The 19,660-nt window shown below is 39.1% G+C and overlaps 1 protein-coding gene across 1 annotated transcript; it reads right to left on the bottom strand.

The window, feature by feature from the left end:
• Positions 1-564: 564 nt before the first annotated feature.
• Positions 565-13,157, bottom strand: MTFR2 (mitochondrial fission regulator 2). The gene is made up of 8 exons (XM_070419261.1): positions 13,080-13,157; positions 12,388-12,503; positions 9,305-9,409; positions 8,752-8,864; positions 7,584-7,816; positions 5,411-5,768; positions 2,921-3,110; positions 565-1,368 (listed from the first exon to the last, which is right to left on the bottom strand). The coding sequence occupies exons 2-8, from the start codon at positions 12,448-12,450 to the stop codon at positions 1,333-1,335; spliced, it is 1,098 nt and encodes a 365-aa protein (XP_070275362.1). The 5' UTR covers positions 12,451-12,503; positions 13,080-13,157; the 3' UTR covers positions 565-1,332.
• Between the last annotated feature and the right edge of the window lie 6,503 nt (positions 13,158-19,660).

Here is a 19,660-nt window from a genome sequence, read left to right on the forward strand (position 1 = left end):
AAAAAAAAAAAAAAATCAACTTGAGCACCCTGGTCAGTGTAGCTCAATTGGTTGGAGCATCATCATCCTGTACACCTAAGGGCTGTGGGTTCAACTCCTGGTCAGAGCACACATCTAGGTTGCAGGTTTAAACCCCGGTGGGTGCGAGTATGGGAGGCAGCCAATCAATGTTTCTCTCTTACATCAATGTTTCTCTCTCTAAAGTCAATAAGCATGTTGAGTGAGGATTTTCTTGAACTATCTCAAGAAATATACTTCTCTTGGCTGAGAGTGGTATCTTCCAAGGGTATCTGCTGGTTGTTGGGGAGGGGTTGTTCTTTATACATTTTAAAATAAGAAAACTATAAAAGTAAAAATGCAAGTTACCTTGGGAAATAAAAAGCAGTTATTTCATGGCGGCGGGGGGGGAGGGAGAATGCTCTAATTATCTACAGAACTCATTCAAAATATAAGTTCAGATTTCCAAACAAAGTAGTAAGAAGAAAAAACTGAATTTGAAATGCTACAATACACAACCACGTTACAAACATACATTTATTTTATTTACAAAGGAACAGAGTATAACTGTAATGTGGAACAAAAGAAAAAGATAGGCATACATATTTACATAGTAAGTATAGGCAAAACTTATGACGATTCTTTAAATACTAGCATTTATCAAATCAGTTTCTAAAAAATAATCATCACCTTCAGGAATAACTTTTAGGAGGCTCAACCTATATGATTAAAGCTATGACTATCTGAGTGAAACAATTACATTCTTTAAAAACCTCCCAAGTTTCTGGAGGTCAAATAAACCAAATCACCAACAATTTTTAAAAGATTCAAAGGCTCTTAAGTTAGGATGTCATAATTGCTTTAAGAAATTGTTTTTTAAAAATTCAAACATACTATCATTTGCTGAGTGATACAATATAGACTTAGCTTGTATTAATATCTTAATCCATTAAAATGGTTTCTATTACCTTACAATGAGACCCTACTGTTCTCTAATGAGAAACATTAAGTCAGTCACTACTTTGCTCTTAGAAAAACCATTCCAAGTGTGTATTCAGCCTTTAATAACATTAACATATATGAAAAAAAATCAATTATTATACCTATCATCAGTAACCAAATCCAGAGACGGGTATTCTTAAAAGTCAAGACTTTTCAGACCTCTGCACTAATATATCCTGGCGCACAGACTTCCTTTAACTTCACTAACAGGAGATTAACATGTAGTGGAAGACATGCTGGCGAATCTGCATCTCTCCTTGTAGCACAGACACAGCTTACGCCGCCCACACCTCGGAAGTGACGCCTTTTGCGTTTGTCGGTTCTTCCTTTAGGTCACTGTCCTTTTGCCTGTGAAATGTGATGTCCAAACTGAAATAAAACAAATGTTTAACACAGAAATTATTCCAATGTTTAAAAAAAGAAAAAATGGCAATACCAGCACCAAATGACCCCTTGAGGTTTAATTCATTCAACCATAAAGTTACTGAGAGTGGGCTTTGTGGCAGGCACTGCCCCTGAAACGACACAAAAAGATACGCTCTTTCTCTAAGACGCGGTAGCTGACTGGATAGAAGATGCTAAGAACAGTGCACAGTATGAGCCAACTCGGTAATACCTCATTAATCCACTGTCGCTGGGAAACAGTATGTTCTATTCAGTATATTCAGTTACCCTGTATATTCAGTGAATTTCTTAGGTAACTGAAGATTTCGAACATCCTAGAATTTTAATAAACCAGGTTCTAGTCACTGCTCTGACAATCAGATGTGGGGTTACGGGCAGACTGCTTAAACACCAGGAGGTTCATTTTCCTCATGTGTAAAATAGGTAATATTAGCCTGGAGATTTTTTATTTGTATTTTTAGGATATTGCTGTGAAGATCGAATACTATGAGTAAAAAAGTACTTTGCAAGTTCTAAATTTATATGCAAATGTTAAGCATTTATTTGTAGGCACATTTACATTATTATTATAATAGTTTTAATCTATATACTTTTTTGTCTTCTTAAAGTGAAGGATGTAATTTTCTGAGTCAACATGATAAACATCAGATACTGTACACACACACCGTTGCTCAGACTACTCACACTAGGACCCGGCAGGACAATCTCCCACCACTCTGCTGTGCTCCCTGCGTTGCTATCTGCTTCTTAGTTTTCCCGTCCCCTCTGCTGATGGCTGCCACCCTGAATGCCCTCCACCCGACTTCAGACCCTGCTCCTCTTCCACAAGCTTCTTGTCCCCAAGGGTTACTCCTATGTACTACCTCAGCTAAACGACGAGATGGAATAAAAACACCCTCAAAATTAGAATTAAGCCTAAATTTTAAAAGATACTTCAAGTAAGGAGCAAACTTCAGGGTCAAGCGTTGGAAATACAGTGTGGCCCTTTAAGCCACCAACAAGCATTGTCACTAAAGAGAATAATGATCCCATTGTTTTAAAAGCAGTTAACATTCTATTTGACTAAATAATCCAGAGTCTACACTTGACTGAAACAATGGAGCATTCTCACGTGACTGTGGCTGGTGTGAACCCTATTGCACTGCTTTTCTGTGTCCTCCCAAAGTGTCGGGCCCCCAGTTCACACTGCAGACAGCAGCATCGAGCAAGCACCTGCCTGGGATGAACCGGCACAAACTTGTGCACATATTTTCCAATTCAAATGTTTTATTTCAAAAACTTCATAGAAGGCTGAAAGCTAAAACGAGCATGTAAAGCTAACGAAGACAGAAACATTAGCAGCGCCCACAAATAATTGTGTCCCAAGCACGTCACACTCGCGATCGGACGCAAGCAGCCCGCCAGCCGCGAGTGTGACATGCTTGGGTAGCCCATTCTGCAGTTACTTTAAGAGAACTTGAAGGCAAAGACATGTCATAAATAATACACTTTAGAAAAACTGAAAAATTAACTTTACATTGTTAGCGCTCAGCCTTGAAGTTTCTGGACTAGAAAATGGAGAAGACTCCCAAGACCTATTTTCTTTCTCAAAGGAATCATCTTCTTGGAACGCAAATTTCTGCTTCAGTGCCTGGGAAATTAAAGACACTGGATCCCACTGCGAACTGTGTCTTTTCCTCTTACGAATGGGTCTGCCTCCAGGTGACCTATTTTAAAAAAAATAATTAATTAAAATTTGTGTAATTTAAGCTCCTTGTTAACAAGCACAGCAGAAATATAAGTATAATGTACTACAATCTAATAGGTCAAGAGTGAAATTTTTTTTTACCACAAATCAGAAAACCAAGTGGGGCTCTACCACAACCTTGTTATGACCTAGGACTCATCAAAAATCTCTGTGCTGAAGATCGTTATTTTAAATCACCGAGTGTTTCAGGGGGAAATTTTAAAAAAATATTTAAGAACTTTTAAAAAAGAGTTCATGAAAAGAGAAGCATTCAGCTAGTCGTTCACTCCATCTTCACTTAATGCCTATTAGACCAGGCTCCTTGTGACACTTCGAGGGCAGAGCAGTATCCGGCTCCCATGGAACATTCTGGGGGCAGATGGTCAATGAACATGTCAGCAGGATGACTGGGTGCAGCAGTAAGTGCTACGAATAAAATAAGGTCAACATGACAGTGACTAGACGAAAGCACTTCAGATGAGATGACCAGGAAAAGCCTCTTTAGGGAAATGACCAGCAGTCAGCTTAAGAGTAAATATTGGTGGATTCATCGGGACGGAGCTTGGTGAGTGTGAGAAAAGGAGAAAGAAACCAGGACTAGCTGCCATACCACGAGTACCACAGGAAGTAGGACCTGAGGTTGGAGAGAAGCCAGAGCTGGGTCCCAGCGGGACTTACAGGCCCCAGCAAAGTGTCTGTATTTTATTCTAAGCCAGTGATGGCGAACCTATGACACCTCTGACACGCGAACTCATTTTTTTGGTTATTTTTCTTTGTTAAATGGAATCTAAATATATAAAATAAATATCAAAAATATAAATCTTTGTTTTACTATGGTTGCAAATATCAAAAAATTTCTATATGTGACACGGCACCAGAGTTAAGTTAGGGTTTTTCAAAATGCTGACACGCCGAGCTCAAAAGGTTTGCCTTCACTGGCCTAGAGGGTATTGTGTTAAGTGACATAAGTCAGTCAGAAAAAGTCAAATGCCCTATGATTTCACATACATGTAGAGTCTAAAGCAGTGATGGCGAACCTATGACATGCGTGTCAGAGGTGACACGCGAACTCATTTTTTTGGTTGATTTTTCTTTGTTAAATGGCATTTAAATATATAAAATAAATATCAAAAATATAAATCTTTGTTTTACTGTGGTTGCAAATATCAAAAAATTTCTATATGTGACACGGCACCAGAGTTAAGTTAGTGTTTTTCAAAATGCTGACACGCCGAGCTCAAAAGGTTCGCCATCACTGTTCTAAGCGCATGGAAAATCACCAGAGGTTTGAAACAGGGAATGGCATGACTGACTTCAGTTTTTAAAGGAACAGTCTGGTTACTATATGGAGAAGAGTGAAGGAGGCAAGAATGAAAACCAAGAGACCGGCAAGGAGGCTAGGCTACTGCAGGGCTCAAGCTGAATGAGATGGTGGCTTAGGTGGGAGTAGCAGTTGGATCATGAGGGTACAGAAATTTGAGCTACATACTGATGGGGAAAAAAATACACTGATGAAAAAGAAAATTTGAGCTACATACTATGGAATTTGAGCTATGTGGGACAGAAGGTATTAAGAAAGAGGTATTAAGAAAAAGTCTACAAACAGAATGATAAACTCCTACCTGGCTTGCATGCCCCGTGTAACTCGCATTTCTCCTGACCAAGAAGGAGACTGAAGAACCTCCTAGGAAAACTCAAGCCCCAGAGAAAAGACAAACAACTACTGAAACCTGGGGTCTGGCCAACAACGTGATCAGGGTCTCTCCTCACTCACTAAACTGTAAAGCCCCCGGCGGACACGCCACCTCACACAAAGCACCTGCAAGCGGCTTTTCACCGTCTCACTTTTAAACATGAACTTTTAGGTCCCACATCACAGATAATTACGGATTCAGAACCACACCTAGAAACCAAAATAACAACATTCTACATACCGACTTAACTAAAGACTGTGATTTAACGATACTGGGAAGATGTAGTAAGTGTATGTGTGCCTGTGTGTGAGAGGGTAGAATGTCTATGAGAATATATTCCTAATCTTTAACAGTGGGAAGAAAATATAAATAAAATGTTAAGAAACAGCAAATAAAGTATGTTTTTTTCAAAAATCTGGAGCTAATATACTAGAAGAGTCAAAAAATTGAAATGATTCTCTGGGAGGGCCTTTTGGGGTGAAAGGGAATGAAAGAGAAGATGTGTATAGGTTTAGTTTGATAAATATAATTTCTTAAAACATTCCTGATAAAATTTTGGTTCATTTCTCAAATTATGACAACATACCGTTCAATAGCACGAAGTTTAATCTTATTCATATCCTTCAGAACATCCAACATGTTTGGAACATCTTTGCTTTTCTGGTTTTTTGAATGACGATTATAATTGGTCTTACTAGCACCTGGGTGCTGTTTTTTCACTTCAGTTGCTGTATTATCTGAGTCACAAATATGAGTATATTCTGGCTGCACAAGAGAACATGGAGGCTGCAGAGAAGAAAACTGAGGGGGCAGAGGGGGTGGAGGAGGAGGAGGAGCGGGAAGCACTGAACTTGAAAATGGATCTGGTTTGACACTTAGTCGAGCAGTTCCTGATGATGGCACTTGTCCCAAACCACTAGGCCCATCAGTCGAGTCAAAGGAGCCTAGAAAACAAAGCAGTCTGTTGAAAAATCATGCAAAATTCTCTTTCACATAACACTAATCAAAACCAAAACAGAGACAATTTCTGTAATGCTGCTAAAATAATGATGTGGCCAGAAAGGAGAAGCAATCCCATCTGCTTAGTCATTTCTGTAAGAGTCAAGCCAAATAGGAAATTTACTTTTAATCCAGTTAGGGTTCTCTGTGCTGGCCCTTAAAAGTGGGAATAGGGAGAAACACTTCAAAGAGAAAATAAAAAGTGCTTTTTCAGTAATTCACATACAATCTAAATTTCAGCCTCTATTTTAAAAAGCTAAAACATGATCAAGAACTTATAGTTAGAAACACTCAAAATGGTATCTCTATGATAAACACCCAAGCATACACTTTAGGCAAGAGCTTAAGGATGAGTCGAGTACAGCAGTCTTCCTTACGCATTTTCATTTTCCGTGGTTTGTTACCCAAAGTCTACCTTGGTCCAAAAACATCAAATGGAAATTCCAGAATAAAAGACTCGTAAGTTTTAAATTGAGTGCCCTTCTAAGTAACACGATGAAACTTCATATTGTCCTACTCTGGCTCACCTGGGACACGAATCGTCATCCCTTCATCCAGCATCTCCACCCTGTACACACGCCCCACCCATTGCTCACTCCGTAGCTGTCTGGGTTATCAGACCGACTGCTGAGGTGTCACAATGCTTGTGCTCCAGTAACCCTTAACTGACTTAATGCTGGCCCCAAAGCAAAACAGTACTGATGCTGGCGATTCGGATATGCCACAGGAAAGCCGGGAAGTGCTTCCCTTAGGTGAAAAGGGATGTATTTATCGGAAAAAGCAGAGTATACATAGGGCTCAGTACTAACCGTGGTTTCAAGCATCCACCGGGAGTCTTGGAACGGTACGTACCCCCCTTGGAAAAGGGGGGACTGTTGTACTTAACTCTTTCACAAGAGATTTGCTCCTAAAAGGCTGTAGCACATGATTGCTAAAAAACGTGTATTTACATCTCATTTTTATTATTACACATTATGTAATACCTATTATATATGTATATTTATAGTATAATGTATATACATTGTTATATGTAAATTATGTGTATATGTGTGTGTGTATGTACACCTATATATATATTATGTGTGTATGTCTATAGGTTAAAGCAAGTTTTGTCTCTAAAAATTTAGAAAAGGGTCATCTAGAGAACATTATTCTCATAACGAGGTGAAATAGCAGCAGTAACTTCAAACTACAAATCTATGAAATCTCAAATCTTTCAAATTAATGCACTCTTCCTCTTAAATTTCCAATGCTTTACTGAAGATTTAGAAAAGTTTACTTAGAAAACAGGCTTTTTTGTACAAAACTACTATCTTCTGCAGTGTAGTTAGCTCTTCTTTAAACCAAAACTATCTCCCTCAATACATATGTCTCTTTTTTTTTAATCCTCTCCTGAGGATATGTTTTGATTTGAGAGAGGAAGGGGGGCAGAGAGAGAGAGAAGAAACATCGATCAGTTGCCTCATGGATGCGCCCCAACTAGAGATCAAACCTGCAACCTACGTATGTGCCCTGACCATGAACAACCTTTTGATGTACAGGATGACACTCCAATCCACTGAGGCACCCAGCCAGGGCCAAATGTGTCTTAATTTATTCTAAAGAAACATCAAACAAAACATTTTTATATAGCCAACATCTTTTTGTATTTAATGACATTCACGAGATACATAAACATCAAGTGTTCTTATTCAGAACTGTACTGACTTAAATACTAGGCGAGTACCATCTACCTGAAACAAAAACCCAATGTTACTTACCAGAATTAGTACTGTTTTTCAGCTCCTGCATTTGCACAATTGCAGCAATCTGAGAACGAAGAAAAGTGAGCTCGTCTTCAAGGGCAGCTATTTTTTTAATTGCAGCTTCATTTACAGGCTGAGAATTCTTCATTGGTTTGCTATGTCTTAGACCAGGTGACGGTGGATCCCGAACTAGTTGCAAAGGATGGAAAACTTCAGTCTCCTCTTCCTCATTTTTCCATACGCCATTTCTATGGGTGGAAAGAAGGAAGAAATAGGGATGGAGAGAGGGAGAGGGAGGGGGAGGGAAATTTTCCAAAAGAAATAAATTATTTCAGTCCAAGAGGAATACAGACACCAAGACAAAATCAGAGTAGCTCTCTTTATCCCATGACTTATCTCTAGACTCACTGGGGACAAACACAACATCTATGTAACTGTGTATTCTCAGTATGTAAAACAGAAATTAACCTTTAATAGGTGACCAATAAGTGGTCAGTGAACGAAGGAACAAGCCCTGCTTTTAGACTGTAAAACAAAAATAATTATCCTGTAACTGTTCTGCCTATTCACTTTAAACACACCACAAGTTGTTTTATTTAGAAATTCTGTGTTCTGAATACACAGTACTGAAAGGCCTTATATTCAGTACAATGTTAAGAGTAAATTTATGGTATTCTAATTTTTTGAAAATTGATAACCCAGTTTGACATGTAAAAAATTTAGTCGTAGTATTTCAATAACTGAGCCTGGTTGTGCTTATAGCCTGCATCTGAATATACTAACACATGTTAGTATTCCCTAGGAGAAAACACATACAAATGTTGAAATAATGTTTAACAATATTGCCTGTAAGAACTAGGTTAAGTTTTGAACAAATATATTAAATAAAATAAACCTAGTTACCTAGTATAGAAAATAGCTTTCTCATAAATACAAACATAGTGACTGTGATGCTGTTTAAATATCATTCCTTCCTAGGCCTGGTGCTAGGTTCAAATGTTCAGTAAGAAAAACTGGCTAAACATGAGGAACAAGCAGTCACCCTTACTAGGAAAATATTAGTTGGACACAACGCAGCAGAGAGACAGACAAAACCAAGGCCCACTGAGTCTGAATTTGAACACGTCCAAGAATTCAGATGACAGCTCATACCCCACCTTCCAAGATCAGTATATAAATTTACCGAAATCTGAGATAAATGGATTCTTCATCATTTGCCACACACAAAATATCAGCAAAAGATGGAACTACAGAGCCACAGTTACCAGAGTCTACAGAGTTCAAGAGTGGAATCAGCTAAAGGAAAAAAAGGAAAACAAAGTCAGAGCTCTGTAGGGAGTAGGGGGGAGACACATGCCATGGAAATTAAATATGTTAAAAATCCAAGCGGGAAAAGGGATATTCAATAGAAAACCATGCACCTATTAGTAAGAAAAAATACTGAGGAAAATATTATCCCAAAGTCTATACGTGTAGCAATATCCTCTCCCCTGGTTAATGTCATCTATCATCAATCACAAACTATAAGAATAAAATACTTGGTTATTGCTTTGCACCTGCCCATCTTTGAATGTAATTATCTAAAGAAATAAACACAAAAACATACGTGATGACTTGTTTCCAGGGATAAAGGTTTTTGCAGGAAACATTTCTTCTTTTGTTCTATCCTGTATCCCCTGGGTTACCTAGGATTATTTTATACATAGTGATTCAACATTGCATGCTGGCTGACATACCTCAAAATCAGGCCTGCGACAAGCTTCTAAAGGAAGAATTTTCCCAATAATTCGAACAATACTCCGAGCTGATCCATAACCTTTGTTTCCCCAAATCTGCAAAAGCTATTGAAACATAAAATGTTGTTTTAAAAAGTACTCTATTTTAGGTATCTTTATATATCTAATGCAAAAGATGCAATCACGTTTATTTTTTTAAAAGAAAATACAGAACGGTGTCCTCAAAGTCTTGTCTTCAAAGAATTACATTTTGCACCAAACCAGATCTCAATTCAGACATTTCAAGCAATTAAAGGTGATACCTGGCCAGTGGCGTCCACATTGAACAGTGTGGCCTTGAGGATATACTAGTAGATACCAGAGCTATTAACACTAGAATCTCCGCCAGCCTGAGCAATTGTATCTAAAGTGTCCTGCTACCACTCATGTGTGCCCTCGCTAAGAACTACAGGCCTAGCGGCTTCACTGCAGTGAGAGTACGTACTATGCATAGTCACCCTATTCTTGATGAACTTGAATGGTACCTTCATATCTTGCTCTGCAATTTCCATCCTGACAAACTTCTACCCTTCTAACTCTCATTCCTTCATTGCCATTGACCATCTTCATCATCTCTATCATTTCACCTCCTTCTTCTATTCCTGATCTAGGACCCTCATTTTTTAAAAAAAAAAAAAATCCTCACCTGAGGATATGTTTACTGATCTTAGAGAGGCAGGAAGGGAGGGAGAAAAAGAAAGAGAGAGAGAGAAACATCATCAATAGGTTGCTCCTATATGTGACCGGACCGGATGGAACCCGTAACTTTTTGGTGTACAAGGTGATCTTTTTTTTTTTAATTGATTGATTTGAGAGAGAGAGAGAGAGAGAGAGACAGAGAGACATTGATTTGTTGTTCCACTTATTTATGCATTCTTTGGTTGATTCTTGTATGTGCCCTGACTGGGGATCAAACCTATAACCTTGGCATATCGGGATGATGCTCCAACCAACTGAGCCACCTGGCCAGGGCCCCTCATTTTGACTTGACTGACTTTGATACCAAGCAGGGATTATCAAGTTATTTCAGTTGATAAGCTCTCAAAAATGGTTCATCCTTTTTTTTTTTTTTTTTAATATATTTTATTGATTTTTTACAGAGAGGAAGGGAGAGGAATAGAGAGTTAGAAACATCGATCAGCTGCCTCCTGCACACTTCCTACTGGAGATGTGCCCGCAACCAAGGTACATACATGCCCTTGACCGGAATCAAACCAGGGACCCTTAAGTCTGCAGGCCAACGCTCTATCTATTGAGCCAAACCAGTTAGGGCTGGTTCATCCTTTTGATATGTGTCCTCATATTACTAATGGATAAACTACCCCCACTACAACAATATTTTCAAAGATAACTCTGCACAGGTATTCTGCAAACCCTTCATAAAATGTTATGCTCTCTGTGTCGCCCCAAGTAATTGCCAATCTCTGAAATCCCCAACACCACTACTTTCATCACCTGTAAGTGGTCTCACCTCTCCTATTACTGAGAAAATCAAGGACAATGATTTAATATAGTTCAATTTTCATTCAAAATCTCCCCACTATCTCTCAATTTTATTCTACTCTCGACTGTCCAGCTTCTGTCCAAGGCTTATTTATTTATAGGCTCTGCCCAAGTACCTTTTTCAGGGCATTGCTCAATCACTCTCATTTGTATCTTAAATATTTTCCTGTCTATACGGGTCTTCCCCAGTGTGTGCAAACATGATGAAGTTACTTCAACACTGCTGCCCCTTCAAGTTGATGGCCTCTCTTGATTTCTTTTCACAAACTGATGCCACCTCCCTTCCTCAGTTGAATATCCAACTACGTACTATAATACAGCTGCCATTCCCTACCTACTGAAATCCCTAAAGGCACCAATAATAGAATGATAAATCTTCAACTATTACTCAGTCGTTATCTTCAACATAACTATTTCTGAAATTCAGAATGCTTCAATGACATCTTCCATTATGTCATTAAAGTCCATCAGTTCAAATCTCAAAATAACATAGATAACTCCAAATCTGAATCAAGTCTTTTCTTTCCTACATTCTAGAACCATTTATCCCATTATCTGCAGGAGACCTGTACTTGTCTATTCTAACAGCACATCTGACTGACCTTATCTCCCTACTCAAAATAGTTCCTCATACTGAGTTGCCTATTTATAAGAATGACACCATCATTCTTCAACTTACTTTTACTTAAAATCTTGAAATTATCCTTGACTACTCTCTTCTAATTCACACACCAAACAGTCTATTCTATAAACCTCCCTACTATTTTGTGTCTTATATTCAGTCTTATATTATACTTATCTGCAATGTTGGCTAGTCCTCATATTTTTAAACACCATAAATACAAAAACCATGTATTGCTATTCCGTATCACCTGCAGAACCAAGTATATTGTCTTAGGTGTAGGAGATGCTCAGTAAGTAGACAAAATTGGATTTGCTTTTCATTCTCAGACTTAAGTCATCCTCTCTCCTTCTGACTTATTCTGAATATTTTGAGCTATAATTTGCCATTTACCTTAACAAAATGATTAGATGATTAGATGATTAAAAATGTAATTTGCCTATGCAATAAAAGGAATTCCATGAAGGTCATGTCTATATTTTGTTTGTTTGCATATTTTTTTAATATTTTATTGATTTTTTTCAGAGAGGAAGGGAGAGGGATAGAGAGTTAGAAACATCAATGAGAGAGAAACATCGATCAGCCACCTCCTGCACACCCCCTACTGGGGATGTGCCCACAACCAAGGAATCAAACCAAGGACCCTTCAGTCCACAGGCCGTTGCTCTAGCCACTGAGCCAAACCGTTCAGGGCTGTTTGCATCTTTTGTTGGCATTTGACCCATCAGGTAAACAGGTTCCTAATAATCTTATCCCTTTTTAAAATCAAACTATCAAAGGTAAACTATTGCAAACTCATCCTAGTCACACCTACAGAGAAATAACAATTTCGCCTTAAATGTTTACATATAAATCATTTTCAAAATGAGACCCAAGAACAACTACAACAGGTTCATTCAAATCCATTAAAAACATTTACCTGGTCCATGGGAACACCGAAATATTCCAGTATCTCTCTTAAGGTATTCAATATGAAAGACATTGAAGAAGCAAACACAGAAGAAATTCAAGGAAACATAATCAGTTTCTTGATACCTTCAGAAAAAAAAAAATTAGAGACTGTTACTCTTGACAAATAAATAGTTGCCGTATAAATTGTATGAAATAAACTGCAAGTCCTATCGTTACACATTACACCATCAACTAATCTCTTCAGGCCAGCATTATTTTGAAGGACGTCAAATAGAGAGGGCATGGGGGTTGGGGAAGGCTTGGTAAAGGAAGCTTCCATGTATCCGTTAAATTGCATTACAAGCTCATAGGATGTTTAAGCCTCATAAATGTCAATCAACAAGAGACTGGACACTTAGCAGAGAAGCCCTCGAGTTGGCTGGGGCAGAGAAGCTCCCGCTGACCTGACAGCTGCGGACGGATTCGGGAGAGGGATGTGGTCCGCCCACCCTGGAAAGCAGGACGGGGGCCGACACAAGATGCAGCACCACCCAGCCCTCCTCGCTCACTTTAAAGAAAAGGAACGTGAACCCCAAATCGGTGAGTTCACTTAGTCACCCAACGAGTACGTAACTGGCCGAGACTTGCGCCCGGCTGCTCCCGCGCTCTGGCCGCACGAGTCCGTGGGGGCTCTCCTACCAGCGGAGTCGCCTCGCTCACCTTCCTCCCAAGCCGAGCCCCCGGCCTACTCGGGACGCCGAGCCGCGGTCGTTAGGGAGCTCAGCCTCGGAATCCTCCGTCGCCTAAGCCCCACGGGCGCTCGAGCGGGTCCAGGAACGCTCAGACCCGTGTCCGCCCGCGCGCTCGGCCTGCGGCGGTAACAACGCCCCCAGCGACCAGGGTCTGGATCGCGGAGCCCTCCCGCAGCCTGGGTAACTCCACCTGCTCCCCGGCCCCGCTACTTCCGCGTCCCTGGACGAAAATCAAACTCCGCGGGCCGTGACTTGCGCCCGATGTGATTGGACAAGGCTGAAGATTGCTGCTTGTGATTGGTGGTACGATAACCAATCAGGTTACTGTTATTTGGACAGACTACTGGGATTTTTCTTTTTTAAGAGGGCGGGCTTTCCGCGGGACAACCAATATAAACCCTAGGCAGCTGGTGGGCGGGGCAGGCTGCAAAGGGCCGCTCGGGGCGCGGTTTTGGTTCCCGGTGCTGTCCAAAACGGGAGTCCACAGCCGGGCGCTGTGGAATCATTATGGGCCCTTGAGCCAGGCCTGCGACCCGTAGTTCCTGCTCCACACAGATCTGCGCAGAAAAATCTTCGTCGCCCCTACCCCCAGACCGGAAACGGGGCCACACTCCAAAGTCGCTGGCCTTTTGCTGTTGGATCATTTATTCGTTCAGTGAGTGAACATATGCTTATGGGACTAGCCCGAGCTCAGCACTGTCCTCGAGGGATCTGCAGCTTTACAGTACCTAGAATGTTCCTTCACGAAACGCTCCTGGTATCCAGGCTGCCAAATACGGGCTGGACACTGACCTCGCCTCGCCGTGGATGGCAAAGTGATCCCTAAGTCATAACAGGTGATATTCCAATTTTCAATTCTGATCTGAGGTTACTGGCTTCATAAGAGACAACAGCTTTCTCTTCTCGTACTTTAGCGAGGGATGAATTAGTTATATGACAACCTAAATCAACTGTGTAGGGGGAATTGCAATGATGGGCAAGACAGGTAAGGTCCTTGCCCTCCTGGAGCTTACCTTCTAGTGGAGACCGGAGAGAGGCTTTCTCTGAGCACCATATGTACATAGCATCTCTCCACTCCCCTTCCTACTTTTCTTTATAGCACTTGTCACCGTGTATAGTACACGGTGGGGCAAAAGTAGGTAGTTGTACCTGAAACAGTTTATTCTTGTATTATTTTCCATCCAAACCACTGTAAACCTGCTTTTTGCCCAGCCCTGTATTTATACTCCCCCTGCAGCCAAACTAAACTGTGAACTCCAGAACAGAAGCTTTGTTTTGACCCCTGCTGTACCTTCAGTGCTTTAGAAGCCTGGTACTGTATCTATACTAATAAAAGGATAATATGCTAATTAGACCGAATAGACAGGACATCTTTAGACATCCTTCCAAACAAAGCCACTGTGGCAGGGGCCAAGGCAGAGGCGGTTAGGGCTGATCAGGCAAGGCAGGCAAAGGGGTTAGGGGCAATCAGGCAGGCAGGCAGGTGAGCCGTTAGAAACCAGAGGTCCCGGATTGGAGAGGGTGCAAGCCAGGCTGAGGGACACCCACACCCCCTGCACAATTTTCGTGCACCGGGCCTCTAGTATATAATAAGCATTTAACCAATTTGTTGAATAAAATAATTGGATATGGAATGAGAGAAAACAATCACCAAGTATGGTTTGCAATTAAGCAACTGGCAGAACACTAGTGATTGTAAATGACAGGCCCAGATCTTCGCAGAAAAAAATTTGTCTATATTAAGGTGAAAGTAGGGGCAGAAGAGTGTCGAGCAATAATATATAAGGCAAATGGAAAAGCAATCCTACATGAAATCAGTAAATTACAATATTCTCAATATCCCTTGCCCTTCTCTTTTGCCCTCAGAAGTAATGATCTTAACACCTTATCCCATTCCAGTGTGATATCAAACAGCACATAATAGTGGCCAGAATAAACACATCCCTTGAAAACATAACAGGAACCAGCACTAACACCTCCTTCAGGCTGCACTATTAATAGAACTCAACATTCAGCTCTGAATTAGATACAAAGGTGGGCCCATGTCAAATGCTACAGCCCCCATGAACACTTTGCTGATTTCCCCCTTAAATTAATTTTTCAGACCCTTTCTCCATTTTGTTTACTAAAGCATTCATTCATACATCTACATCTTGATAATCTTGAGATTTGACATTTTTTCGATTGTTCATTTTTATGTGAAATTATTTTTCTCAACTTTGAGAATGCAGGATTCAGAAAAGCTTCTGACTTCAATGTTCAGAAATATGGTGGCTTGCTTTCTAAGACTTTCCTGGCTCAAATTTAATTCCCCTGAAGTTTAATCTAGTCCTCTTTGTCTATTGTCTCTCTCCTGCTTACTTTTATCCCATTTTTAGTACTTTCTTCTCAGTATGAGTCTGGTCCCTAAATGGCAGTTTTGTCTTGGCAAGTCTGTTTTGAGATTTCACTGGGTTACACTACTCCAATCTCTCCATTCTTTACTGTGGGTACCTTGCACTATTAGAGAGGGAAAAAAACTCATTTCAGCTGGCTGATGTGGGATTCCCCATTTCTCATCTATCAGACGTTATCCCAATTCCTCTACAGGCATAGAAATCAATACCAGGCAGGCTGGTGATTTCCCCCCATTTGCTATTTGGGGGTTCATGAGAAAAGCTTCTCACCTAGTTTAATTGCAAATGCCATCCATAGTTATCCAGTTTGGGTAAATAGGTGTGTTTTTTCAGAACTAATATATGTTCTGAATCCCCAAGACCAAGAATTAATTAACCTATGCACCCATTGCCAGGTGTACCTTTTCAATGAATTAATGGAGAGGCCGAGGGTTGGATAGGACCAAGACTAGAAAGATGTGTATACAGTCTTGCAAACTGCCCAGAACTCCATTAGCCTTGTGACCTACACCTAACTTTAGATAAATTCAAATTATTGTAATTATCCTAATAAAGAGGGAATATGCTAATTGACCACCACACCCTCACAAAATGACGGCACCCACAGCCAATAGAGGGAATATGCTAATTGACTGCCACGCCCTCACAAGATGGCAGCACCCACAGCCACAAGATGGCGGTGCCCAGTTCCCTCAGCCCCGCCTCATCCAGCCTCAGTCCCCCAGTCCACTCAGCCCCACCTCACCCAGTCCCCACAGTATCCAGCCTCATCCAGCCAGAGTCCCCTAGTCCCCTCAGCCCCGCAGGGGAAGGCAGTTAGGTATCAATCAGGCCAGCAGGGGAGTGGTTAGGGGGCTATCAGGCTGGCAGGCAGAGTGGTTAGGGGCAAACAGGCAGGCGAGTGGTTAGGAGCCAGCAGTCCTGGATTGTGAGAGGGATCTCAGATTGGAGAGGGTGCAGACTGGACTGAGGGACACCCCCTCCCATCCACGAATTTTGTGCACTGGGCCTCTAGTCTTAAATAATGGGGCAGAATACAACATACTACCAAAGTATGCAATAGCCTCTCCAACCTGAACCATAAGTCCCATGAAAGGGTGATCTCCGTATTGGGATGTACATGCCCATAAAATTAAGTTTTATAACTTCAATAAGAAAAATACTTAGGGCCTTTTTCCTTGTTGTGTCTATGCTTGAAACCTCTCAGAGTAGTAGTGACACAGTAAATATAAACAGACCAGTACTATTTAAGATTACACACCTCTTAAAGGGTCATTAAAACTTTATATTAAAAAATTTTAGAAACTAAGACCAAGATTTTCCTTGATATTAAAATGTTTCAAATTAAAATCTCCTGAAAATTTCCTTTTTTTAATTGACAATAAATATGATCAAGTAATGAAAAACAGAGCAGAGGCCTATTACTTATATCTAAATTGCTATTAACTTATAATGATGTAATATGAAAATTACAAAATGTAAGTTAAATGTTTATAGTATAAAGGAGATTTTATTTGAAACTTTTAATTTATATAAAAGCAAGCCTAGATTATGCTTAGTGTTTGAATCCAAAGGTCTTATGTGTTTTAACTACTATTTTTCAACAAAAAATTATACTATAGCTAGACCTCTTGAAAAGCAAAAAAGGTTAACTGATGTTTGATTTTTCTGATTCCTTTTAGATTTGTGACTTGATAAGATTCTGTGATCTGTTTTCTGATACATTCATATGCTCACAAGTAGGAATGCTTTGACTCTTATCACTTAAATAAAACCTAGAACACAGGAAAAATAGTTAAAAGGATGTCCTGCCAGTCTTCTGGATCATCCAAAGAGTACATCAGTACTCCCAATGTTTCCATTTAATCCTTTTCATTTTTAGCAATAACTTTTAACAAGAAAAAATTCGACATAAAAATGCCAAATAACATATTTTGATTGCCTTACAGCTAACAGCAAATTGTCATCCAAGAACTGGCATATAAGGATGGAACCTGCAATCTGTATACCAGCTGGGGCAGGGATGAGTATCTTTTATCACAGTATCATGGAGGATGAAAGGGAAGAAGCACTTTAATTTTGGAAGTTGAATATCATCATCAAATATATGCATAAAAAATAATTGTATACTGACATTACAGATAAATTATTTTAACTATCTTTACAGACTAAGATAGTTAAACAGATAAATTATTTTATTATAACTATCTTTAGAGACTAAGACCAAGAATAGCATACATTTGTGATGCTATTCAACTTCTTTCAAAAAAGTTCAAAGTGTATTCAACATTCCCCTCATGGCAGTCCTAGAAGTACCCTGGAAGCTTAATAATGTTTAGTTTTCCCTTTCTAGTACAAATAAGACATAAAAATTATGGCCTTTCATAGTCTAGGACTAGATAATAGCAAGTAAACGACTATCCTGGTAGATGAGAATATTCTTTACTTTTCTGTGGCCCTTTACAGTCCATGAAATTTGCAACCACTATGATAGCACCAAGTTACTGACAAATAGTTCATGCTGTGGATGTAAATCCTTTCAATTCAGCTAACTATCCAGTGTATTTACTATTGTCTGCTTTTATTAAAGGGAGGGCTCATTATTATTGAATCAGGAAGTTGGGCAAAGCCAAGATTAAGAAAAATTTGATTCCAATTCTTATGGGAATAGCATTAAAACCCACTTGCCCAATCCTTTTCTACTTACAATAATCAAAATTATCTCCTGCATTTTAAGAGTGCTACAAATCAGTTCACTGTTGTAAAACACCTAAAATATCTGCAGGAAAAATGCTGTTCTCATGTACAGATCATTATAATTGAGACATTTGAGGGTTTTTTTCCTAGTAGTGGTGGTGAAATGCCATCCTAATGCCCATTTTCTTTAAACACTGGGATCCATTTTTACAGGCTAAAGAATAATGAGGTAACAATATAGAGAACAAAATTAAATATACAACTTCGGCATCATTCTCATAACTGATGCACACTAATCATTAGTAATCATTACTAATCATTTCTGAAAAACCAGGAGTCCAGCTCATAAATCAAGTCTCCAAGGCTCCAGTCAGACAATGGAACACAACTAATTTCAACATATTTCTGGATTCCAAGAAACTGAGTAATAACAAACTTTGTTCACTTAAAACTTCATTAATGTTGACTCCTAATTTTTAATCTCTACTCCAATAAATTTAGACTCTTGACATTCAGATTTAAAAATAAAAGTTTCAACTATTTGAGAAACCTAAATATATAGAACAGATAATACTCTAAAATTTTGTTAAGGGATATATCAGTGTCTGCTACTCAAGAGACTATACAATCCCATGACAATGAAGTTTATTTCTTCATTTGCCTTCCCTATCTAGTGTCTTCATGAATTAAGTCTGTACTTCTCTTTATGAATATAAAAGGAATATGTTTTGTATGGAAACAAAAAGTATATCAAAATCTAATTGAAGCCCAAAAAGAAAAAAGCAATTATGTAAATTCTTTTTAAAAAAAGTTAAATAATATGTCCCTAATAAATAAGACAGCGTACTTTTATATAGAGAACTGGTATTTAAAATTACCTAGTGATATTGAACATACTTACAAGTTACTTCCCTAACAAAGTTTTAAAAGAATAATCTGCCATTTGTATTAGACAAAATTTATTTGTCTCAGTATACACATTTCTGTGAAAATGCATTTAAAGTTGACAGAATGGCCCATTTTTAAAATTTCAAATAAATTGTAAAAGGGGCACTGTAAGAATTATATCAGATCTTACTCAAAGACTAACTTAAAAAAAAAAACTTTTTAGTTATTAACTGACCACTATGTTTTTAGAAAGAAAAGTAATGCTGATTCTCCATCATAATATTATGGCTGATGAATTCCTTTATTATTACAGGAACAGAAGGGCTAAACTGGAAATCTGAATTCTTGCATTCTCTAATAATGACCTGGAAAATTTCCCATTTTTCCAAGGGAAACAAGAAAAAACAGTATATAGGGGTTTGAGGAGTTTTATAAAGTACGTATCAACCCCCTCAAAAAAGCCACACCACACCAATAATTTTCCTAAGAGATTAATTGGTATTCTAAAATCTAGAAATTGGCCATAGAAATCAATTGCATAAAACAGACACAGATATAATCTCAAAAT

The sequence above is a fragment of the Myotis yumanensis genome, unplaced genomic scaffold (assembly GCF_028538775.1).
Source record: "Myotis yumanensis isolate MYYU_CA2020_CCGP unplaced genomic scaffold, mMyoYum1.0.hap1 SCAF_6, whole genome shotgun sequence".
Taxonomy (NCBI): domain Eukaryota; kingdom Metazoa; phylum Chordata; class Mammalia; order Chiroptera; family Vespertilionidae; genus Myotis; species Myotis yumanensis.

Coding starts and splice junctions, on each gene's coding strand:
- MTFR2 (XM_070419261.1), bottom strand. CDS start 12,450: ATGTCTTTCATATTGAATACCTTAAGAGAGATACTGGAATATTTCGGT. Junction 9,410..12,387: donor TCGGTGTTCCCATGGACCAG/GTAAATGTTTTT, acceptor ATGTTTCAATAG/CTTTTGCAGATTTGGGGAAA. Junction 3,111..5,410: donor AAACTTCGTGCTATTGAACG/GTATGTTGTCAT, acceptor TTTTTAAAATAG/GTCACCTGGAGGCAGACCCA.